The sequence below is a fragment of the Malania oleifera genome, chromosome 9, assembly GCF_029873635.1.
Source record: "Malania oleifera isolate guangnan ecotype guangnan chromosome 9, ASM2987363v1, whole genome shotgun sequence".
In the NCBI taxonomy this organism is placed as follows: Eukaryota; Viridiplantae; Streptophyta; class Magnoliopsida; order Santalales; family Ximeniaceae; genus Malania; species Malania oleifera.
Genome location: NC_080425.1, coordinates 95,224,660 through 95,251,103, shown reverse-complemented (window position 1 = coordinate 95,251,103; position 26,444 = coordinate 95,224,660). Strand labels below are relative to the sequence as shown.

Below are 26,444 nucleotides of genomic sequence, written 5' to 3'. Positions count from 1 at the left end.
TTTTCTAAATCCGAAATTATCCTTTCTTAATCCACAATTCAAGCAATACAATTTAGAAAATAGTGTCAAGAAATTAAAGACTCCTAATAGTCATAAAGCTCATAGTTCAGCAGGCGGCATCAAGATTTTTAACAGAATAGATAAAACAGAGAAATGCAAACTACAGTCAGCGATGCGATGGACCTGCAAAAGAGTATCGAGATGAAACTGGCGCCACCCCGGTTTCAGATCGGCCCCCTTGATAGTAGTGTCCGCGGTTGTAAACTGTTAGAGCATCCGAAGCATACCTCGAATACCTCTCTGTTTCATCAATTTCTCTTCTTCGCGAGTCGTTATCCTCATTCAAGTAACTCTCCCGCCTTCCACTAAGGGAATAAGATCCCGAAACAACTTCCTCTCTACCGGGAGGCCGTGAGTACATATCTGCAGATGCACCACCAAACTCTCGAGCATAATAGGGATCCCTTCTGTAAGAACCTATAGCAGAAACAGTTCCTCTAGCTGGAGTGACTGGCGATGTCAATTCCCGTCCATCATAAGTAACATATGAAGAGAAGGCGGCAGTTGCAGTAGGGTTCGAGGGGGGTAATTCCTGTCGAGCACCCAAACCATAAACTCGATACTCTTCTTCTTTAAGGAACAATGGATTATGTCGAACTGGTTCCCTGTGCCCAGTGCCAGTCTCGCTATATATAGGGGGTGCATGCCTCAGAAGGTGCTCTCCTTCATGATTCCTCTGGTATGGTTCTAAAGCAGCAGTACGACGCGGAGGAGTTGGGTGATGCCTCTCCCTGTGAAGACCGTAAGTTCGATACTCCTTTTCGGTCAGATATGCATCACGAGGACCTTCTGTTTTCCCTGCAGCTACCACCTCCTTGTATGGAACGCGCTGATCCCTCTCATGAGGCAGCACGGCGTAACTCCTAGTGTCGCTATAGGCATCTCGAGCATGTCGTTCCCTGTGCAAATGGGGTAAGGATTCTCTTGCCCCCTCATAATCTCCTTTATCCTTAACTATTACAGCTGTTGTAGAGGATTGAAGGGGTGGAGCACCCGTGCGGACTTCGGCAGGCCGGAAAAGTCTTACAAGCTTTCTCACCTGCAGGGGAATTCAGGATAACGTAACGCTAAATTATGAAATAGCAGCACTGCAAAACCAGTAAGGAAACAGATGTTTCTCACCTGTTGAACAGTAAGTTCTGTTTTGAACTTGTTTCTCTCATCATAGTTTTCCTCCATTGCCTTCCTGAAGACACTCTCAGGCAGGGGATAACAATCCTCATGAACACTGAAGTGCACCTGAAAACTGGAAGTCATCAGCATAAAAATAAGTGCAGATCGATTGGGAACAAATTAAGTTTTTACCAGGGAAAAAAAAATATATGTATTCAAGTGACCTGAACAGGGAAGGCTCCTCCAAAAGCAGCTGGCTCAAGTTTCATGCCACCAGCCGAAGATGCCTTGTAAATCCCATACATAAGCTTCAGATCAAAATCGTAAAGAAAAAGCTTAAGCCCAGGTTTAACACCCAACACAAGCTCTTTCTTGGTCATCGGTACCCCCATGACTCGATAGCGGAAACAATCAGGTTTAGTCTTCGAATTGCACATGAAAATTAAGCCACCAAGCTTTTCTTTCCTCTTTTCGTTTTCCTCCACCCTATGTGTTTCCTTGTTATTTTGATTCCCCAACCTCTTTTCTAATTTATCATTCTTTTGTTTGTTCTGTTCCTTTTCCACACTCGCAAACTTTCGCTTAACAAGTCTCCGCTTCTTTTTTTTATCCCGTTGCCCACTGATGATGTGCTTGTCATTGGTGACATTACTCTGTTCATTTCCATCCCTTGAATCTACCTTCTTACCATCCTCTATCTCATTCTTGCTACTTGGTTGGCTGCCTGTTCGTTCAGATTTTTTCTTCACAATAATTTTCTTCTCACCTTTTGGAGTAGCTTTGGCTTTTTTCTTCTTCAAAATTTTAGGCTTTGGCTTCAAACATTCTGGAGCTTTACTTTCAGATGGCAATTGTCTTGAGGATCCTTCAGCAGCATTCTGCACCTTATCATTCGACAATTGCTTTGAGCAGGCTTCAGGAGCAGTCTCAGCTCCCTTATTCTTAGCTTCGTCTGCCATAGTCTACCTAACCAAGAAAATTCCAAGAAGATTGTGGCTGCAACAATGATAGAAGTTTCAATGATACAAAATGAAGTGCTTTGATTTTCTTCTGCTCAGAAAATATCCACATGCATGAAAACAGAAAAGTGGTAATGGGAGAGAACTGAAGAACAGGTTAAAAGAATCGCAAGCATGGAAATATATGGATAATTTTACCATGGTCCATATCAATGTTTTGAAAGACAAAGGCGTACGGCGAGGCATTTTAACCCTTAAGAGGTGAGGCGTAAGCCTTAGGGTATTGGAGCGTAAGCCTTTTGAGAATTTTATTTTTAGATAAAAAAATATGTAAATAAATTACATATATTTTAAAAATTACGAAAAAATTAAGGAAAGCACACATGATGTAAAGAAAATTAAACATACTTTACAAACAACTTTTTGGCCACTCAAAATTTGCTAACATGAATTCATGAGGTAAATCATGACAAGATATAGCTACACTATTGCAAAGTTCAAATTATTTCATGATCTAAGATACATCACATTTTTTGGAAAGGTTTAGGTTCAAAAGTTTTAGAAATGAACTCATATAATGACATTCATTTATATAAACATGTACAAATTTTCTAGCCAAATCTAACTTGAGAATCACAACACAAAATACATTAGCCTCAACTAAAAAGGCACAAAAGGTGTGCATTTTGTGCAAATGCATAAGCCTTAGTGTGTAATGCGTTAGCCTTTTTGGGATTTGGTATTTAGATTTAGCCTCAAGGAGTTTTAGGCATGCCTTGCCTTGAGGCGAGCCTCAATTAAGCCTTTGAAAACATTGGTCCATATATATACATATGTGCGTATGAGACGTTAACGATTTAGTCAGTGTCCTCAACTTTGTCCTATAAGCGAATTTATGGCCCTCAAGCTCCAGCTAATCCACATCCAACCCACAAGATAACAAAAGGAAAAGGAAGGGAGTAATTGTAATGAAATGAAAAGGTAACAGGGCCTTATATTTTTCCACGGAGTTTTTATACAATTTTGGAGATTTTGTTCTAATTAAATTTCTTTAGAAGTGCTTTTTTTAATGACAAGGTTTTTTTTTTGGGGGGGGGGGGGGGGGGGGGGGGGGGGGGGAAGCAATACAAACTTGTGCCTAAAAAATACATGTCCATTAAGGTTATTCCTCCCCCCTTCTTGCTCAACAAAGAGTGGGGAAGGTGAAAATGCCTAAAAAAGGTGGCAGATGGTGTGACAGCTAGATCTTAGGTTCAAGGCAGCACTAGAGGGCTAGAAAAGTGATGCTGCTTATCTCATAGGAAAGTGATTGCTCTTTTGAGCAGCAGGGACAGACCCACAAACTCAATCGATTGGAGCCATATTGCTGTGGACTTGGGGCAGTTGGCTTTTCAGGCTCCAGCAAAAGGGGACAGATGGCTCAGAGCAAAAGAGTCTTATTAATTTATTTAGTCCTGGTCCTAGTAATAACAATCAAGCTATTTATGTTTCTGTTTTAGGCCAAGCTGAGGAAACTTAGCTCAGTACATTTAGTCTATCTAGCATACCAACCATGGTCACTCAAAGCAGAATACAGTACAGCCCATTCAGTCTGAAGGCCTACTCAAGAGAGAGTCCTTAGGCTGAGGCTTAATGCAAACACTTAATCATGTTGAAGCCATAGTAGTTAAAAGGCGCAAGGCGCAGTGAGGTGAAGAGGCTTGCGCCTCAAACCAGGTGGGGCGAGGCAACCTGCAAGAGGCGACGCTAGGTGAGACGAGGCGCAGTGGGGCAACAGGTGCAGTGAGTCGCGCCTTGTGAATTTTGAGTCATTTAAAGGAGGGAAATAGCCACAGCCTGACCCCTAGCCCTCATTCAACTCGAATGAACATAGCCCTATCATCTTTCGGCCCTTCAAAGCCCTTCGTGAGTTCGTCTTGCACATTCGAACCAGCAGGAGCCTTCGCCATCCTTCGAACCAGCAGCGTGAGCTCATCTGCGAGCCTTCGAACCAGCCGGAAGCCTTCGCAATTTCGTCTTCGAGCTTCGAACCAGGATCCGGAGTTCGCCTTCAACATTTTGAAGAAGCACGACCCTTCGTGGCTTCGTTTCGAACCAGCAGGAGCCCTCACGAGTTATTCTGCCTGCCTTCAAACCTTTGTAAGTCTTCTTGTCTCTTCTTCTTCTTCCTGCTGCCTGCTTGTTGCGTACAGCGTGCTGCTGACTGCTGACTGCTGCCTGCTGCTTCTCTTTTTCTTCTTCTTCTTTATATGTAAGCTTATAAATTAAATATTTTCTTTAATTAATGTAAGCTTATAAATTATAACTAATACATCATATTAATTCTTTTTACTGAAATTTAGCTACTGTTTTTTAATTTGTAATATTTAGTTTAATTAATGTAAGTTTATAATTATAATTAATACATAATATTTATTCTTTTTATTGAAATTTAGCTACTCTTTTTCCTCTTCTTCTTCTTCTTCTTCTTCTTCTTCTTCTTTATATGTAATTACTAATTAAATATTTAGTTTAATTAATGTAAGTTTATAAATTATAACTAATACATAATATTTATTCTTTTTACTGAAATTTAGCTACTGTTTTTTAATTTGTAATATTTAGTTTAATTACTGTAAGTTTATAAATTATAACTAATACATAATATTTATTATTTTTATTGAAATTTAGCTACTATTTTTTGATTTGTACTCTTTTCTTTTGATGTTGAACTATGTTGAATTGTTGATGCTTTTAGGCTTCGTACTGGTAATTTTATTAAATTTTCAATTTTGTAATTGAATGTTTTGGCATTTTAAATTCTAATATTACTAGATATTCATATGTTCATATATCAATTACCCCAAATAGACATTTTACACCATTTTAATAATTGTGCGCCTCACCTTCATGAGGCGTGCACCTTCGCCTCACATCTCGCGCCTTGGCTTCAAAGACCCTTTGCGCCTCGGCTCGCCTCGCGCCTCTAACTACTATGGTTGAAGCACAATTGTAAGTTCCCGGATTACACTGAGTTAAGATTAACAAGGATGCCATGGGCATTTAACTAGAGGAGTGGTTCCAGAAATTGATCAATTGTGGCAGGCAAAGATTTGGAATTAAGGGTTGCATATTGAGAAATAAGGTCGCTTTGGCTCAATCAGGGCATATTGGAAGGAAATCCAGGTAAGTGCTCTCCAGTTACCTCCATTGATGCTTCCACCTTCTGTTCAATCCAAGGTAGAAGCTGAAATAGAAAGGGTCATTCCCGACAATTTAATCAGGTTTATCATGCAATTAAATCAAGTTTTTCTCAGTTGAGGGCAATTCAGGCAGGAACATGTTGCACCATCACTTTGAAAAGAGAGAAGCAATTTTATAAAATTATTCAGAAGGTTTTGAAGAGAAATGCTGATGGCAGTTTCTTGATTGAGGTCAAGAGAACATGGAGTAATGATAGTGTTGGGGCAAAGGATTGGGTCGAAGAGTCTGAAGATAAGAATCATTTTGAAAGCCTAGCTGTCAAATCAAATTTGGTTAGTGAATTGAAATCTCAGGGCCTGTCTAGTTTTTGGATACAGTTTTCTGTGTCTGAGAACAAGGGACGCAAGAAATGGAAAAAGGAGGCATGTGATTACTCTGATTAGTCATTTTTCACAGAACAGTTTTTAGGATTATATCTTAAAAACACACCCACTTTGAGGATTCTTTAAAATGATGTATTCTGTAAATCCAGATGCAATCTGAAACCCCCAATCCTTTCTTATCCCATCACTCACATGTTCCACCCACCACCATGCACTGCCACCCACCAGCAGCGGCACCCACTGTTGCCCACCACTGGCACCACTGCTCACCACCAGCCACCGCCAACCAACATCGACCAAAATACCCCACATCTGCTCATCATCACTGCCAACAACCACCACCACTGATCACCACCATCCCCACCATCATCGGCCACCACAACCCACCAACAATTGCTGTGTTGAATACCAGCCACCCAAAAAACAAAAGAAGAAAAAAATTGTTTCCAAATTATCCATAGTATCCATTTTCATTTTTGCAAAACAAAATTTGGGTTCAGTTATCGAAACATATTTTTGAATACAAAATATGCAGAATTCAACTTCTGGTTTTCATTTTCGAAAACAAAACGGGGCCCTAATTCTGTAAATTGAGAATCGAGAGACAAATAGAGTCATAAGATTCGGGTTGTCCACTAAATCTCTTTATCTAAAACGAACAAAATACATTAGAAATGAATATATTGATTAAGACATGAATACACACACACACACCATCCATGTATGGATGAAAAATATAATCTTTATTAGATACTGAAGTAAATAACTCACTTTGTTCCAACCCATATAATTATTTGGAAGGCCAAAGATTCCTAAAAGATCAAAGCTTTTTATTTGGTTGGTTGTTTTTCATAGAGCTAACACCAACAATCTGTTGCAGAGTACAAGACCTCCAAAGCACTTTCTCCTTATATATGTTTTATTTGTCTTGATAGTTCAGAAACAGTAAGGTTGTCGCTTAGGCGTAACGGTAAGGTTGTCGCCATGTGACTTGGAGGTCACGGGTTCAAGGTGTGGAAACAGCCTTGTACAAAAATGTAAGGTAAAGCTGCATATTATAAACCCATTGTGGTCTGCCCTTCCCCAGGCCCTGCATACGAGGGAGCTTTGTGCACTGGGCTGCCCTTTTTTTTTTTTTTTCCTGAAACAGTGTCTCATTTGTTTTTGCTCAACTCAGCTGCTTGGAATATATGGAATAAGCTTTTTGGTATATTTCGGGAGAAAATTGGGTTTGTCCAAAGTTGGTGGAGTATTTGTTAGCCACTTCTTTGCTGGTTTTGGTAAAAGAAAGGATACATTGTGGATGTGCGCAGTTTTTTCACAGTTCTGTGATATTTTTGGATTGAAAGAAATACCCATATATTAATGGGAAAAAAGCTAAAGGAATCTTTGTTATGGAAGAAGATTCATTATTTCGCCTCGTTTTGGTGTGCTTCTGCTGGTTTTTTTCAAAGGAGTGAAGTTTTTGGATATCCAGTGGGATTGGTTGGCTTTGTTAGTCTCTTTGTTCGAGTTTTGTTTCATTGTTTTTGTTTTATTTTTCATTTTCTCTTTTTTCTTTCTCATGTTTTGGAGGATTTCTTGTTCTCCTTGAACATTCTTCTTTTTCCAATAAAGCCATCTTTTTTTTCTATTAAAAAGAAAGAAAAAAAAAACTCGCTTTGAAATGTAAACACTTCTAACTTCAAAACAAACTATTTCCCAATATTTCTCAAGAAGAATCAAACAAATGGAGACTTCATGGAATTGTTAAAAGTTCAGGAAACTAAAAAATTTTGAAAACAATTCAAAATAGAGATATAACTTCAGATGTTCTGTTTATTTTGATTCTAAAGGCCCTAGGAAAAGGTTTCAAGGCTTTTTGCATCAAAAAGAAGTGAATTTTTTTAGTTTCAAATAGTTTTGATGGGAATCAATTGGATCTGCTGGATTTGGGTCAAATGAGAATGCTTACTCAATTGTGAATCATAAAATTTGGATTGTTAATTGGAAGATTTAAGGTCAATTTTTCCTTATTTGGATTCACCTACTAGATTTGAAACACAAAGCCAGAATCAAGGCAAAAAGTACAATTTGACGAGAATTGAACGATTTTGACAACTATTATTGAAAGAAATACTTGTCTCACATGACTAACTTTACAAGAAGAATATGACGACAATAAGGAATGCTTCTTGTGTTTCTGAAAATTCTTCATATTTTTTGGAAGATGCCAATAATTTTTTTTGAAGATAAGGACATCTAGGACGCAGGGATTAAGGTTTCTAAGGATATTTCTGGAGATCTGCAAATCTCTGTTAATACTAAGAGTAATAGAGGGCTTGTTCTTCTTCACATTCCTTGCCTCTTCAATTAGAAGTAGTCCTCTGTTCAGAAATGGAATATGGAGGGGAATGCGCTACAAATATAGAAGCACGAAAATTTGTTAGATAAAATGGATCTAGAGTCAGTTTGTATGGTTGGTCAGAAAGTTCAAATTGACACCCAGCCAAAGAATGTGGAAAGAAGAGGAATTAGCAGAAAGAGTTTAACAATTTAAAGAGTTCCAAGAAGGGGCTCTCAAACGGGGTTTTCTTAATAGGCATCCACACGTTTTCTATTTATGGAGGATACATTGTTCTCATTTTTCAAATTATTTTTATCTTTTCATAATAAAAGAAAAAATTTGAGCACCCAAACTAAAATGTTTTACCATGCACCAGAGGCAGGGTCATCTAATAATAATGAAAAATTAAAAAACTCTTAACTCCATTATTCGTCACATTTCTCTCAAGGCTAACATTAAACATTTTTTCTAATTTGTCATTGTGAACATTATGCACTTTCTAAGTGTTAATGTGAAACATGCTTATGTCTTTTGTAAACTTGTATTAGCAGATTACATTGATAAGAACTTGATTTATTATTGTGGTACTGGATAACCTCAGTTGCTTGACCCCTATCTGCTAGCATAAATAAGTTCTAGGAATGGCGTCAGGCATTAATTTTGAGTTATTTTAACATAGCCAAGTTATTGAAGGTAGCTTCAAGTAAGAACTAGAGAGAAAGAAATTTCTTTTGAGATAACATGAACTAGAGAAAAATTCACCCAAATCGTACAAACAAATGCTCAATAAAGTTCACCCATGCCACATGTACACACCCATCTCACCCAAAAATGGAAAAAAGTTAACATCAAAACATAAGCCTCAAGGGGTTGAGGGTGTTGGGGTGTAAGCCTTTTGGGAATTTAACTTTAGTTTAAATATGTATGCAAATAAATTTAGGTATTTATTAAATAAATAATGAAATCAGTTACATAAAATTATAAAACTTCAAATTCACATAACGCAAGCTGTTTTTGTCCAGGCCTCTATGCTTGTCTTTGACCGCTTGTCATGTGCACATTGGGTGGGTAACCATCATGTATATACTAATGTAGATTTTATTATTTGAGTAGAGTAATGCTTTAGTGAAAAAAGGAGAGTACAAGTGTATAACTCCTATCAAAGCGAAGTTTTCCAGTGCTACAGTAAGAATTGCATAGAGATCCCTTTAGGGGGAGGGTAAGTGTTCAATCAATCTAGTAAAATTTACTAGCTATTATAGACATGTTTATATCGTACTTGATTTCCCTCACTAAACACACAATGCCTTCAAAGATGTAATAAATGAGTTCAGTAGCTTTATGGTTTGCCGTGTGACTCGTGTTTACTTTTATGTTTGCTTACTACTTCTGCTTAGTATGTATTTGATGCTTGTGAATTTGTAAACTGCTGTTGACTTTCAATTTACTAGTTAAACTTGTGTACTTCAATTAGTGTTGCATAGCCCTTCACACAATGTGAAGTGTTTCGCCCGTGATAGTTGGTATAGAGCTTGATTAATTCTTTCATGATACGGTTATCTTTGGATTGTGGGATCATGTGAAGCGATGATGGGAGAACCACGTTGTGTCCTATTGATAGAATTGATGCGCTGAAGGCATAAATTGAGAGGATCAACCGTGTGGCTATAGAGGTGGCCTAACTTACTAAACATGTTGATTTATTCGAGGGAACCAAAAAACAGTAACAAGCTTCCATTAATGAATTGTGGGAAGATTTCCATGAGCACCAAGAAGAAGCTTCTCGATCTCGAGAATGCCAATTTTACAAGGGTACAATATGGGAGAGAAGGGGGGGGGGGGGCCAAGAGCATATAATGATGCCTGTGATGCTAAGGAGTTGATGAATTTCTTATTTGACATGGATCAATACTTAGCACAGTTAGTGCTGACTCGGAGTAGGCGAAAATATCCATGGCTACTACGTAGCTGAGTTGGGATGCTTTGTTGTGTGACGCATAAAGAATGATGAAATTGTCAGTATACAATTGATACTTAGGCAAACCTGAAGGGAGAGCTCAAGGCCAAATTCTTATTAAGTATAATGCGCGAGATCTTGAGCACCTAAGACAATGAGAGAGTAAGTTAAACAATCTTCTTCTTTGGTGCAGGATATCAGGCACATGTTACAGAACAACAAGCTATTGTTTTTTTCCTTAAAGGATCAAAACCCTAAGCAAGGACTGAACTTCATAGACAAGGTTCAAGACTTGCCTACTACACAGGCTACTGCCAAGCGTAACTGCAAGAGAATTCTTCAATGCCAAAGGACTGTGGCTTATTGGGTGGAAACAACAGAAAGTCTTTCAAGATAGGCTAGTCCAAAAGTGCAAGAGCTAACACCAAGACATCAACTTCAAACAATCCATTCTCATCTCAAAATTTCAACAATCTGATCGTAAGGGTAAAAGATTGAATGCTCATAATGTCAAGGTCTTTACAAAATTACGATTGCCCTCACAACTTATCAATCAATGTCTTGCAAGCTTCCATTGTGGAGGGGTCACAAGGCTAGGATGAAGATGAGGAAAAAACCTCAAGGATGGGTGCTATATGGTTATTCAATGCATTGGAAGGTAGACAAAAGAACCAAAGGTTGGCCAAGGTAAAAAGTTGATCTTGTAAATCTATGAATCAATGGGGGAAGAGCACTTGTGCTCTAGTGAATACTTAGGTTATACATAATTTTGTCTCACGAGGTAAAGCACAAAGACTCAAGTTGAAGATGGATAAAAGACTCAGGAGGCACGAACACAATTAACTCCACAGCCTAACCTACATTGAATGCAATTAATTCCGCAGCCCAATCAACAAAAAGACTAGCCAAACAAGTGACTATAAAACTTGGTAAATTGGTAGGGCATTACTCTCGTTCTAATGGATGGTTTCCAAGTGATATGTGAAATAGGATTCTTTCATAAAACCAAAGCAGTCCCGATGATGTTTGTTGATTCCCCTTGCCTAATGGGAATCACCCTTGTATGGTGCAAGCTGTGGCAATATATATATATATAATTTTTTGAAAAAAAAAATGATGCAAAGTTCTTCTCTGCCATGCAACTCAAGAAGGGATTGAGAAAAGGTGAATTGATTTGTCTTGTCTCATTAGTGGTGGATGAAGACATAGGACAAGAGTGGATGCCTATTGCCATTTAAGATGTCGTTAAACAAGTACCAAGCTGTGATCTTAAATAAACTACCTCTTAACTCGCCTTTGTGATGAGCACATGAGATTGAGTTGTTATCCTAGGTGAAGCCCCCGCCAGAGGACCATACTAGATGGCACCTCCAGAGTCAGTAGAATTGCAGAAGATATTGTAAGCAAGTTACATACGAGTCACGACCTTCCAAAGCACCCTTCCAAGCATTGATGTTGCTTGGGAGCATGCTGTTATGAGTGGTTAACCGCGAGCTCAACAAGTGTTGTCCACAACAAGTATCCCATTCTACTAATTAATTAGCTAATTCGTACCAACTACTTTACCAAACTTGACTTGCGGCTAGGCTACTACCAGGTGAAGATAGCAAAAGGTGAACAACTTGGGTGATACAATACAATCAAGTACTTCACCAAGCTTGTGTCTAGAGAAAGCTTTAAAACGAATGAAGAATTAGATAGATCAAGGGAGAAGACTATTACACTTCAACATGGGTGACTTCGTGCTTGACAAGCCCCATCATAAATAGGATCAAGTCACTACGCGATCAACATAGAAAATTGCTTCGCAAATAGGAAGGACTAATCCCCATTTTGACCAAAGTTGAGAAGACATCTTACAAGGTTTAACCTCCAACTTGGATGAAGGTGGTGCACCTTGCACTCAATCCACTCATTACTGACAATGAAGATAAAAAAAAGGGAAGCCTAGTGCACAAAGCTCCCGCGTATGCGGGGTCCAAGGAAGGGGCGGACCACAATGGATCTATAGTACGCAACCTTACCGACAATGAAGATCTAACGCGAAACTAGTCAACCAAAGCACCACTGAAGGCCTTGCAATGACAAGAAGTTGAAGAGATCCTTGCAGATTGAGAGTTCGCATCAACAAGACAACAACGACACAAGTTCTTCATAAAGTGGAGGGGCCTAGGATATAAAGAAATGTAAGACATGCAATTGTTTGTGGACAAAGTTGAGGACTACTTGGCATCAAAGTGTAGAACAATGTTGACTACATAATTGGGGAATAATTCAAGGACAGCTTTATGCATGCCTATGACCGCTTGTCTTGTGCATGTTGGACAAATAACCACGATGTAAATACTAGTGTAGGTCTTATTCTTTGAGGGTAATGCCTTAGAGAAAATGGGGAATATGACTCCTCAGTCAGAGTGATACTTCCTCGTTCTACAATAGGAATTGGAAAACTCTTTAAGCAAAAAGTGAGTGTCATCGATCTTGTAAACCACGCTAGCAAATGTTAACGTGTTCAGCCTATTTTCTTTCCTCACAGTACACACATTGCATTCATAGTTCAATAAATGTATTCCATACTTTACTTTCTTGTTTGAAAACTTATTCTGCTTAATTTGTATTTAAGTCTTATGAACTTGTTCATGTGGTGAACCACGATTACACTAACTATTTAAGCTTGTGTAATTCAACTAGAGCTGGACAACCCTTATGATGTGGAGTGTTCAGCCCATGACACCGCACAACCCTTACAGTGTGAAATATTCAGCCTGTGACACACCTATCCAAGAAAATAACATAACAATGGGTTATCTTTCCAACCAGTAAAAAGGAATAAAACAGATGCCCTGCTTGAGAATCTGAAAGGTTCTTCATGTCTTATAAGTTATAACCCATATTTTGGCCCTCATCTCTCGACCAACATCATCTCAAAGAGAATTGAATGCAAAAAGCACTTTGATATCAATATACGAGCATCATCCCACACATAAAGAGCTTTTCAAAATCAAATACGATCATTGGGGATTGAAGGCTGAAAGCCAAGAGAGATTCATCTCACACGGAGTTTTTCATAATCAAATATGGTCAGAGGGTTAGGGATTGAAGAAGTTGGCCAAAGAAGGTAGAAAACCAAGGGAGATTGTCGGAGGATTGGGCGTGCAACCATCATCTAAGTGTGAAAAAATGGGCAAGGGCAATACCCCTCTTCCCCTTTCTAGTTTGAATTTTATGAACAAAGGGGCTTCAAGCCCTCAACTAGTTTTCCACTCTTATACTTCTGTTGAGAAAGTATGTTCCCATTATGCTGTGTGTTGGGGAGTGACAATGGAATGCGGTAAATGGGGGAGAGAGAAACTGCTCTAATTGTATTCTCCAAGGATTTATAATGAATCTTTGATTGCTTGTGTTAACGTTTGTATGGTTATTCACTTGGATATGAATAATATAAGTAGTCCTTTTCATTATGGTGTTTTGTTGCCTTGGATTGTGATATATCTCATTGCTTTAGTATTATTACGTATATATGAATGTCTTTGCTCCTGTGATATCCTATCGTTCCTAGTTTGTCATGGATAGTGAGACTTATCTAGTGCTCGTGCTTGCCAACGTGAACATATGACTATTGGCTTACTTGTCGAGGGAGAGCTCTCAACTAGTGTTGCACGGCCCTTACTTGAGTCCTATTTTGGGGATCCGTGATAGTAGGCATTAGAGCACAGTGTGTGCGAGCTCCATGAGTGGTAACATAAGAAACAAGTTTGGAAAGATAGAACGCATTGAGGTGCTTGAGACAAAGGTGGCAAAACTTGAAACCTTGGAGACAACATGCTTTGAACTCCAAGGGTTGGTGGCAAAATTGTTAGAAGAGAAAGGCGTGCCAATAGAGCTTTTGAGGCCGCCAAAGAAATCCCTAGAGGAAAACTTTATGGTGTATCAAAATTTGAGGAAAAAATTGTGGAACTTGAGAAACTCATTCCACGGGTAAAATCTTTGGAGAAAAGGCCAATAGAGCTTAAGGCCTTCTAGAGGAACATTGAACAGTTGAAAGCCTTTGAGAATGGGCTAGAACATATTGAGGGCATATTGCCATCTCTAACCTCCTAAGGGGGAGAGCCAATAGAGCTTGAGGCCTCCTTACGGGAGTTGACTTACAATTTCTATTTGCTTACAAAGAATGTCAAGGAGTTCATTAGTGCTCTGAAAGAAGATCTAAAGGAAATAGGCAATTTTCAGAATGCAATGGACCAGGTTCAGAGTGACTTACAAGAAATGATTGTGAAACTGACTGCAATGACGCAGATGGCCCGAGGCTGATGACTAAGTCGAGTAGGGATTCGAATAAAGTTACCAGAAACTAAAAGTTTTGGGAGTACTCAAGATGCAAAGGAACTGGACAATTTTATCTTCGATCTGAAGCACTACTTTAAGTGTTCACGGATTGATCTAGAGGAGGACCGAGTGAATATTGCAATAGTATATCTTATTGGAGATGCTAAAATGTGGTAGAAAACTAAATGGGAAGATATTCAGCATAATAAGTGTGTCATTAATACTTAGGGGGGAATTGAAATAGGCGTTGAAGACACAATTATACCTAGAAAATGTAGAGTATACATGGCATGGTGCAAGGTATGTGATTTACAGCAAACCAGTTCAATAAGGAGTTATGTACGGAAATTCCAGACCCTGGTAATGGACATCAAAAACATGACTGAATCAGATAAGCTATTCCAGTTCTTTCGGGGTTTGAAGACATGGCCGAAGAATGAATTGCGCAGACAAGGGGTTAGTGACCTCTCCTCCACCCTCGCAACTGCTGAACGGTTGGATCATTTTTCAGACAATTCTGGAAAGTGAAATTACCCAATGTCCGCCAACAACGAATCGAGGCCCAATAAAGTATGCTAACCCACATATGGGGGATGGGGCAGGGAAATGAATAATTCTTGGAAAGATAGAAGAACTCCCATGACTAAGGAGTGAAGGGGAGGACATACAGGGGGTGGGGAGCGTCGACTACCAGTCTCGTGCTTCCTTTGCATCGGACCGCATAGAGTAGCGGAGTGTCCCAAACAAAAGGCTTTGAATGCTCTAAAAGCTCTTCGAGGGGAAACAGAAACCCCGGCAGTAATCCCAAGAGAAAAACAGGATATGGTGGGAGCCTTACGGTTTTTGGGGGCATTGGAGCGCCAAGTAGTTACCAACAAGTCTCAGGACAAGGGCTTGATGTATGTGGACCTACTTTTGAATGGAAAGAAGATCAAGGCCATGATTGATATAGGAGCCACTCATAATTTCATTGCTGATACAGAAGCCCACCAGTTAAAACTACAAGTAGACAAGGATGTGGGTAAATTGAAAGTAGTAAATTCAAAAGTGTTAGCCACTGTGGGAGTAGCGCCTAAAGTATCCTGCCAAATGGGGTCGTGGTCAGGAATAGTAGACTTTATAGTGGCACCCCTCGACGATTTTGATGTGGTATTGGGGATGGATTTCCTTAAGGTTACGCGCTCAATGTCGATTCCAACTGTGGACTGTTTAGTAATAATGGGAGATACCCCTTGTCCAGTTTCTGCTACCTACAACACTTTCGACAAGAAGAAGTTGCTTTCAGCCCTCCAATTCAAGAAGGGAGTGAAGAGGGGAGAACTTTCTTTCGTGGTACTACCAGTAGTTTCAAAAAATGAAGAAGTAGGCGTACGTTCGGTTGAAATCAAGGAAGTGTTAGAGGAATTCAAGGAGGTAATCCCAGAACAGCTCCCTAGGGTTTTACCACCCCGATGATAGATAGACCACAAAATTGAGCTTTTGCCTAGGGTAAAAGCGCCAGCCAATGCCCCTTACTAGAGTAATTAAATGATCTATTAGCAGTAGGATTTGTCTAGCCATCAAAAGCGCCTTTTGGGGCCCCAGTGTTATTTCAAAAGAAAAAAGTTGGGAGTCTACAATTGTGCGTAGATTATCAAGCTCTCAATAAGGTGACTATTCGCATCAAGTACCTCATTTTGTTGGTTGCCGATATTTTTTATCAGTTAAGTACAGCCAAATATTTCACTAAACTAGACTTGAGATCGGGATACCACCAAAGGCACATCGCAGAGGGAGATGAACCAAAGACCACTTGGGGCACCCGGTATGGAGCATTCGAATTCCTTGTCATGTCTTTTGGGTTAACAAATGCACCTGCTACCTTTTGTACTCTAATGAATCACGTTTTCCAGGACTACCTTGATTGATTTGTAGTCGTCTACCTTGATGACATAGTTGTATTCAGCTCATCCTTAGTAGAACATCAAGAACACCTTCGATAGGTCTTTCAAAAGCTCCGGGAAAATCAATTATATGTGAAAAGGGAGAAATGTGGTTTCGCTCAAAAGCGTATCAAGTTCTTAGGGCATATCATTGAAGAGGACCAAATACGAATGGATCTGGCAAAGGTACAAACCATCCATGAATGGAGAGCACCTACATCCGTTAGGTAATTACGATCCTTCTTGGGGCTTGCCAACTACTACATGAAGTTCATAGAGGGGCATTCCGGAAGAATTGTGATTAACAGATTTATTGAGAAAAAGGGTACCATGGGGGTGGTCAGAGGATTGCCAATCAACATTTGTTGAACTAATGAAGAAGATTGCAGGAGATCCTATGCTAACCCTTCCCGATGTGACAAAGTCATTTGAAGTGCAAGCAGACGCATCAGACTTTGCGTTAGGGGGAGTTCTCTTACAAGAAGGGCATCCAGTTGCTTTTGAAAGTCTAAAATTAACAGGCGTCAAAGGGAACTATACAGCCCAAGAGAAGGAACTTCTAACTGTGGTACACTGCCTTCGAGTGTGGAGGCACTACCTCTTGGGGTCCAAATTTGTTGTAAAGACAGATAATGTGGCAGTTACTCACTTCTTGTCACAACCAGGACTAACTTCAAAACAAGACCGCTGGTAGGAGAAGCTAGTTGAATTAAATTTTGATTTTGAATACAAGGCAGGGAAGATAAATCAAGTGGCTGATGCTTTAAGCAGGAAAACTAAATTAACACCATTGAAGTTCACGAATCATTTATCAACTAGGGTGACTTTATCCTTGCAAGAACTTATCAGGGAACACTTAAGTACAGATCAGCAGGCTCAGACATTGACGAAACTAATAGAAGAAGGAAAGACACGACAATTCTACGTAGAATATAGGTTGATAATGACCAAAGGAAGGCGACTGCACGTGCCCAAAGTTGGGAACTTGAGGAAAACCTTACTAAAAGAGTGTCATGAAACATTGTGGGCTGGACATCCTAGATGGCAAAGAACTCATGCTCTAATTACACAGAGATACTATTGGCCAAATATGCAAGATGATGTAATGAGTTATACAAATCATGCTTGATTTGTTAACAAGACAAGGTAGAAAGAAAGAAGACCTCAGGATTGTTGGAGCCATTGCTAATACCTACAAGGCCATAGGCGAGTGTCTCTTTAGACTTCATTTCCTCACAACAAGACAAGGTCAAAAGAAAGAAGACCTTAAGATTGTTGGAGCCATTGCTAGGACCTACAAGGCCATGGGAGAGTGTCTCTTTAGACTTCATTTCTTCATCGCCAAAAGTAGATGATTATGACAAAAATTTTGGTGGTAATTGATCAATTTTCAAAATATGCAACTTTTGTACCAGTGTCTAAGCCATGCTCAATGGAGAAGACAGCTTAGCTATTCTTCAAGAATGTAGTGAAATATTGGGATGTTCCAGAGAGCCTAATTAGTGATAGAGATGTCAAATTCACTGGTGGATTTTGGGGCGAGTTCTTTCGCTTGATGGGGTCAAGCCTTAATCTTTCCACTAGCTATCATCCTCAGACAGATGGTCAAACAGAACATTTTAATGGGATGTTGGAAGAATAGTTACGACATTTTGTAAACTCCAATCAGAAAAATTGGGTTTCTTTATTGGATACAGCTCAATTTTGTTTTAATTCTATGAAATCTTCTACGACTAACAAATGCCCTTTTGAGATTATGACTAGCCAACAATCGAATCTCCCGCACACTCTTAATGATCCATATAAGGGAAATTGCCCGAAAGCATACCAATTCACAAAGAACTGGTTGCAAAGTATAGAAGCCACTCGAGCTCAGTTAGAAAAAACGTCATAGCGCATGAAGAAATGGACAAACAAAGGGAGACGACCACAACAATTTAAAGCTGGAGATCTAGTTCTTATAAAGTGCCACCAGAGACATTTCAATTTCTTCGCGACAAAGATAAAAGGCTTTTACATCGCTATGAAGGTCCAATCAAGGTGATCGAGAAGGTGGGGCATACATCTTATCGACTTGAACAACCAGAGTGGATGAATAGTCATAGACGACCAGTCCATTCGATGTTTCATGTCAGCAACCTAAAGCCATTCCACGTTGATGAAGCAGATCCACACCGATAGAAGTTAAGGAGATCAACAATTTCCAGAAGACAGACTGTAAACAGAGATGTCCAAGAGATCCTTGTAGACAGAGTCGTCAATAAAGAAAGTCGTCAACAACAACAACAATATCTTGTTCAGTGGATGGGGCTGGGAGAAGAAGAGAACAGTTGGGAAATGGCCGAAAACCTCCAGTATGCCATGCAGAAATTTAAAGATTTCAAAAACTTGAAGACAATGACCCCAGCATCAGAAGATTGAAGAGTACTTCTACAACATTTCGACAAGGACGTCGATAAAATGAGTGGGGGGGGTGTTAGGGAGTGACAATGTAATGGGGTAAATGGGGAAGAGAGAGACTGCTCTAATTGTATTCTCTAGGGATTTATAATGAATCTTTGATTGCTTGTGTTAACGTTTGTATGGTTATTCACTTGGATATGAATAATATAAGTAGTTCTTTTCATTATGGTGTTTTGTTGCCTTGGATTGTGATATATCTTATTGCTTTAGTACTATTCTATGTATATGAATGTCTTTGCTCATGTGATATCCTATCGTTCCAAGTTTCTCATGGATAGTGAGACTTATCTAGTGCTCATGCTTGCAGGCGTGAACGTGTGACTATTGGTTAATTCGTCGGGGGAGAGCTCTCAACGAGTGCCGCACGGCCCTTACTTGAGTCCTATTTTTGGGATCCGTGACACTATGCCTTACCTTGCAAAGTATGAAAGACAAAAATTTTTCTCTTGAACATATGCCAGGGCAAGCATGTTTAGGATTCATGCCCTTTAAAAGCCCCTTAATGCATTTTAGCCTAAAAACACATTGATGTGCGTACTGAAAACAGCATTTGAAACACCTCAATGTGTGTACTTCAGCAAATTGCTTTATTAGGACTCCTTACCAACAATAAGCCATTAATGTTAACCCTATTAAAAACCAAAGAGACAAAGTTCTAGTGAATTTAGAGGGCACCCGGCCATCCTAATTTTCTTATTCAGAGGGGATTTCAATCACTGCAAAAGAGAATGTTCGAAATAAACGACACTGAAATTATTTCCAAGCCACAAACATCATGCTTAGAATATGAAAAAAAAAAAAAAAAAAGAATCAAGGATGGCCACTGAACTAGCAAGCTCTTCCACTTTTCTCTCATTGAGATTCCAAAAATAAAATAAAAAATTCTCATAGAACAGCATTCCCCTTCAAAATAATAAGATGCAGTTGGTGCTTTATGGATGTTAAAATATCTAAATATTGGAGAAATATAAGTACATAACTCACAAAGAAACATCACCAGCCCAAAGACTGCACAAGTAGCAGTCAAAGGCGCAAGACGCACTGGGGCATAAAATGTACTAGGAGCCCAGGTGCGAGGCATAAAGCAAAGGCATGCACCTCAGAAAAGTAAGTCACCCATTTATTAGAATTGTCTGTAAAACGTCTATATAATGAAATGGATTCTTGATTGTAAACACATCAGACTAATATTTGAATCTTAAAACATCAACATATTCAATACTACAACATAAATTAATACTATAGTACAAATTTTCAATAGTATGCAACATTTATGCCACAAATTCCACAAAACAGAAACAGAAGTAAGCAGCAAGGAAAAAAAAAAAAACACACACACACACACAGAGTAAAAGCAGCAGCAGAGCAGCTCTGACTGAGAAATTCAAGAAACAGCACTCAGTTTCCAGATAACAGAAGCAGAAATGCCAAGAAAAAGAAATGCTTCCATTAAAAAACAGCAAGCTCCATATAAACCAGCTAAAAAAAGGGAGGAGGACAAAAAAAGGACATCGAAAGGGGGCTCAGAGTGGCTCTCACCAAGAGCGGCACGGCAGTCCATAAGAAGAAGACTGTGAGCAGCAAAGCAGAAATTTTTCAGGAAAAAAGAGCAGAAATTTTTCAGGAAAATTTTTCAGGAAAAAGAGCAGAAATTCCAAAAAAAAGGAGAACAAAAGCAAAAAAAAAAAAGAAAAAGGAGTTGTATCTCTGACTGAGAGCAGCACAGCAGGCTAGAAGAATAACACAGAAGGTAAAAAAAAAAAAAAGAGTATTAAGGTAGACATGCATGAGGTGCCCCTCTTGAAGCTTGCCTCACCCCCCAACCCCTATGAAGCGCAAGCCTCATAGCTCCAGTGCACCCCATGCCTAGGAGCACCTGAGGTGCGTCTTTGACTTCCATATAATGGCCATCACCAACCCATGCAGAATAAGGGAAAGAAAAGGTGAGAAACCTTAGTTGAATTTGTTAGGGGCTGGCTCTCAGTAACCATGTGCAGGAAGGCACTTCTTTTGACGGAAATCTCCACCTCCATTTCCCCACTGAAATTTTTTTTCCCACAGACCAAATTGTCAATACCCAATCACTTCCCACCCCCTACTGCCACCCCCACCCCAGAGATTAAGTGGGACAAAAAAAAAAAGTAAAGGTGAGAAACCTGAGAGTTAAATTTTCAAGGCTTGCATGAGTAGTAGGTTAAACACCGTCTTTGGCATCCCACTAACTACAATGAAGGCCGCATTTCCCCTCTGTAACCATGTGCAAAACAGTTCATTTTTCTATGGGAAACCTCCACAGCTGTTTTGTCGCTAATAATGTTTTTACATACCAAATTGCTAATCCCAACCCCCTCCCCTTCTCAAACTAAGCCTTCTAACTACATCCTAAATGATTAAATGGTCCATATTACCATCACCTATACCCAACAACAGAAACCAAGACTTTACATCCCACTAGGTAGGGTCAGCTATATGAATCTTTTTCCACCAATCATAAAAATCTCTAATCATTGCAACCTCTCAGGCTCTCAGCAACACCAACACAATTACTGGACAAGAGCAAAAATGGGAATACAGGAAAGTCGTCCAATAGTAAGTGTTACACAACTCCCTAAAGAAACACGGCTCTCTTTCAACTCTCATATCTCATAAACACACACTTCACTATATCCTAAAAAAGTAGTTGGCCTAGAGTTTCCCTCACAGGATAGGAAGATCTAAGTCAATCAAAAGGCTGATGGAGAACTGAATGGATTCCAAAGGTACTAAATTCTACACTCACTCCAATCCACATTAATCCTCACTGTAACACTCTTAACCATATTAATCTTCAAATTCAAGATTTTCGTGAAATGGTTAAGCATGCAAAAAACCACTGTGCATGGTCAAACAGCTTAGATGCCTAGTTGTCAGAGGCTCACAGCCTCACCAGTATCGATGTACAAAAACCTGCAATAGTCCAACCATCACCCAACACAAACCATTCTTATCATGCCCATCATTCAGTCTTTTTTTTTTTTTTGCCAAGTTGATGACTTTCCACATAGCCAAGAACCTTCCCATTGCATAAAGCAACCAACTAAGATGCATAAATTATCACAAAAACAAATGCACATAAAAATATTATCAGCATACTCCACAGCAACAAAAAATTATAAGAACGAAACCACATATGCAATTGACCAATAATTGTGGAATCCTACTTCCATCCCAAAATTGGTAAGGACATTTCATTAAGCATTACATCAAAAAAGCTATGAATCACAAATAGACAAGCCTCATAAGTCCCCAACATAAGCATTTTTTAGTCCAATTTATATATAGTCAAATCAGCTCAACAAGTCGGTATCCATTAAAAGAATTAAGCAGCAGCATACAAAGCAATAAATAGTGAGCCATAATGATGCACCCAGCTTTCAGCATGTATATATAACAGCCTCATTAATTACAACCATCAATCTTAATCTTTCTATAATTATTAAATAACTAAAATAAATTTATGGGCAGGATCTTGGGAGAAATTACATCTTGCCTCCTCTACTATGTGGTTGAAACAGATTCAAGCACTTTTGCTTTTAAAGGTAACAAAATTAACTCCCCAGGCACAATTCATTTCAGAAACCTCCTATGTTATATTTCCCTCAATTGCATGAATGGTAAATGCAAAAGTTGACATTTTTATTATGTCAAAATTACCCTTATACTAGTTTCGTGGAGGAAAATCAAGCATAGTGTGCCTAAACCAACTCAGAAGGTTTGTTGTGAGTGACAAAGGGCGTATTGAGAGATAATTACATTCCATTGCAACAAGTGATCAAACAGAAGGGATTCTGCAGCAAAATTCAGAGTCTAAATGAAACAACAATTGTACGCTGCAGCAAAGGATCCAGATAAGACTTCACTCCACGTAAGACATTTCTCAACGAGCCAGATACATACAATCATATTCTATCTGTGGGAAAAAAAAATCATAAAAGTGGGAGTCGGGACAGTGAAGCCCCAGGAATTGCAGAACCAAATACAGACAGTTAAGTAGATTCACAGCAGGCTCAATGCCAAAAAATTGAATTCAAAAACAGAAAAAAAAGGCACAAAAAAGAGAAAACAAAACAAATAAAAAAAAATGGAAACAAAACAAAAGATTCACAATGAAGAAACAATGTGAAAATCTTGTAGACTACCAAAGTGAAGAAGAGGAAGAACAAACAAACAGAAGTTAGTCTAGGAACTCCTGGCATTCCAGCCATGGATTCTGCAAAAGGGACAGAATTAGATGGGGAATGGGTCACAAGTTCAGTGAGCGCATTGTCATATATGGTCTTCCCGACAACTGTATTAATCGGGTTGAAGTTTGATTGGACTACAAGGGGTATACCATAACATATGGTATTGATTATTTTGAGACCTTCTCTTCTTCTTTTTTTCTTGTTTTTATAGAAGAAAAAAAAAAACTCTTAGCTAAAAATAGCAAGGAGAAGAAAATACAAAAGGGAGAACAAGAAGTCCTTGAATCAAAAGTGGAAAAAGAAAAACCAGTATCATCTTAGCAAAGCCACCCACTCTCAAAAACAGCCTGCACCATAAGCCCAAAGAGAAGCCAAATATTGCACTCTCTCCCAAAGAAGATCCTTTCACATTTTCCTTTGAGAAAAAATTCTAGCATTCCTCTCCACCAAATTCCCCATAAAGTAGCGTAAAGAGTACATCTCCACAGCCTCTCCACATCCTTACCTTAACAAACAAAAGAAATACTCAAAAATTCCTTTGTTGGCTTCAGGTAAACCCACTTAGTGATACACCTAGCCATAGATAATTTCGTAAATTAGTCCATCTAAGCTGGTAGTCTAATTTTTTTTTTTCTATCAGTGAAATAATACATTCAAAGGGCAGCAAGGGGCACCACCCAGATACAAAAAAATGATGTCAATTAACAAAAGAGAAATTGCCCATAAAACAGGGTGTTAGTTAATACATCCAAGTTTGCATGGGCGATTTTTGAAATCTCTAAGAGTAAAGGAGGCAAATCTGTCTTCAGACCAAAGAAGAGGGGGATAAGATCGTATAATGTAATTTCTGATAAACTTTGGGCTGGCGGGGTGGGGGTAGGGGGTGATCCTTTTCCAACAACTATTTTTTACATTTTCAATCTTGAACTATGTAAACTCCTGGAAAATAACAGAATAGTAACAGTAATCCAGCACAACAGCCCATCCTTCCACCTTGTATGGCACATTCCTAAATCTCACAAGTTTATTGATAGTATCTTCTTTAGCTAGAATTTTGTTACCAGAATAAAAATATTTAAAATAAATAAATAAACAAATAAAACATAATGAATTGTATCTTCCCACTCTTGTCCTCTGGCTTTCACATAACGAAAGGAGCTCACCTCATCTAAACCATAATGTTGAATTACATTCAGTATAAGCGGAGATAGCATTTTCCTCACAGTTACCAAGGTAAAACTAGGATTCATTGATGTCTCTTCATATGTACAAAAATTTAAATTTTTATTTTGTTTGGTTTGCCTACAAATGCAGCCTATAATGAGAAACTGGAGCTGGTCTGATCTAGTACAGCCAGTACAATATGGCTAAATTTGTATGTGTCCAACAAACCCCATAGCACACTCAATTTAGTGATGAAGACTATAACGCTCAAATAAATCGATGGAAAGAGGAAAAATAAAAAAACAAAACGTTACATAAGCAAAATGATTTCTGGGGCTTCTACAAGATTTCCATTATGACTCATAGGAAGCAAACAAAAAGCTTTAAAAACACCCAAAAGGAGAGTTGCTTCCTCTTTATGCACCAAATCAAACACAATGTCAGGTCCCTAGGATCCTGTTTACTTACTGCAAAAATGTCAAAAAACTGCACTCAACACAATCACACACAGTCCCACTTCGCTTCGCTCGTCTGAAAACTTCAACATTTTGAAGACAAAAGACAAAAAAAATAAAATAAATGACCTGAGGTTTTCTTTCTTCCTCAGATTCCCCAGCAAAGAAAAAATACAGGGAAGTCAAAAGCGAAGAACATCAGAGCGACAGAACGAGAGAGATAAGGGATTGTAGTTGATGAAAGCTTCAAAAGAAATTCGTTAAGTAAATAAAACAAACTTGAAACAACAACAATCACATCAAGCTGTACGCATCACACATATCATGACCACGAAAATTTTAAAAATCAGTAATCAGCATCTCCTCCTACAAATCAGCAACCTAAAGCGTCACGGTGAGTGCTAGATCTAAAAATCTGAAGCCCTTATTATAGTGCTAGAGGCGCGCGAGCGCTCGCGAGAGAGAGAGAGAGAGAACGAGAGTACCTCGCCGGAGAATATTATTGGCAGTAGGCTGCCGGCGGAGCTAACGGAGAGAACGAGGTCCGACGGGCGGAGGAGGACGCGTCGGCTGCTCCTCTCTCTTGCTAGGGGATTAGAAATGTTAAGAGTATCACCGTGCGCAGGAAATGCCCTCCCCTTCGTGGGTGGCCCTTTTTTGGTTTTTGACTTTTTTCTACTTCCCCTCCTCGATCTTAGCCTCTCTTCCTCCGAACCATTTAACAACAACAATTATGGCGAAGGTGACCTACTAAATTTTAAGCCCTACATGAAATCATAACTTCTATTGGAATTATATTTAATTTATCGCGAATTTATTCATTTTTTAAATTTTTTTTAATTTTCCACACCTTATTCATTTTAATATTCTCATTTTTAATTACTTTTCTTAAATATATTATTTTTGAGTCATACAATATTTTGATCAATAGATCGTAATTGTTCTTACAATGATTTTATAAAACTCTTCTTTTAATTTTAAGAGTATTTTATCACATAACATGCTAGAAGTTTAATTCTATGCATTATATCTTTTTCAATTTCTCTTTCAACTTATATAAACTAGTACTACTATTGATTTTTTTTATCATCAAATTTAAAATTTTTTTCAATATTCGCCCTACTATGATTAAAATTACTTTTCATATATTTTTTTTCTTATTTCTACTTCCCTAAAGCATTTAGATTTCAAAACTTCTCTCCATAATTCTAATTTAGATTCTAACTTTGATTTTATAAAACTTTAGTTATAATTTTAATCTTTGTTCAACTATCATTTACCATAGTTTTATTGAATGAATCATAAGTTTAACTTCGAGATAGTTATTACAAGGTTGAATATCTTCTTTACTTTTGCATATATTATTAAAGTATTTTTCCTTTATTTATCTATCGTTTCCTTAGTTTTATAATTATGTTAAATAAATTAATCAAACATTCAACTCCATTATCACCTAATCATTTTCAAACTTCAATTAAAATGTTATTTAAAATTTTAAAAATAATGTTACCTTATTATGGGTATGTGATCATTACAGATTTACGTGACATTACTAAAGAAAATAATATATGTGACTTAATGTTATGGCCTGTGACCTTGAGCATTTTTTGAATTTCAAGTATCAAATTTGTACCTTTTAAATTCTCCTACATGCAGTCATATTGGCTTTATGCTCCCATCCGTATTATCTCTCATCAAAACCTTATAAGAAAGACCTTCGACGTCACTCCTATCAAGCTTTTTTCTCCAAAACAACCATCTTTTTATAAGCTTCCAGTAGTTCATTGTCTTTTTCTTTTTAATATCTTATGCACAATTTTCTAATTTAAGTCTTATAATGCTATCACTCTTTTGAGTCATTTGACCATTTTCTAAGCCTTGGTTATTTTTTGTCTCTTTCAATTTAAAGG

The 26,444-nt window shown here is 38.4% G+C and overlaps 1 protein-coding gene across 1 annotated transcript; it reads right to left on the bottom strand.

Annotated features, from left to right (window-relative positions):
• On the bottom strand, positions 1-25,261 carry LOC131165027 (uncharacterized). Its single transcript, XM_058122644.1, has 4 exons — positions 25,020-25,261; positions 1,398-2,135; positions 1,183-1,299; positions 1-1,099 (listed from the first exon to the last, which is right to left on the bottom strand). The coding sequence occupies exons 2-4, from the start codon at positions 2,130-2,132 to the stop codon at positions 167-169; spliced, it is 1,785 nt and encodes a 594-aa protein (XP_057978627.1). The 5' UTR covers positions 2,133-2,135; positions 25,020-25,261; the 3' UTR covers positions 1-166.
• Between the last annotated feature and the right edge of the window lie 1,183 nt (positions 25,262-26,444).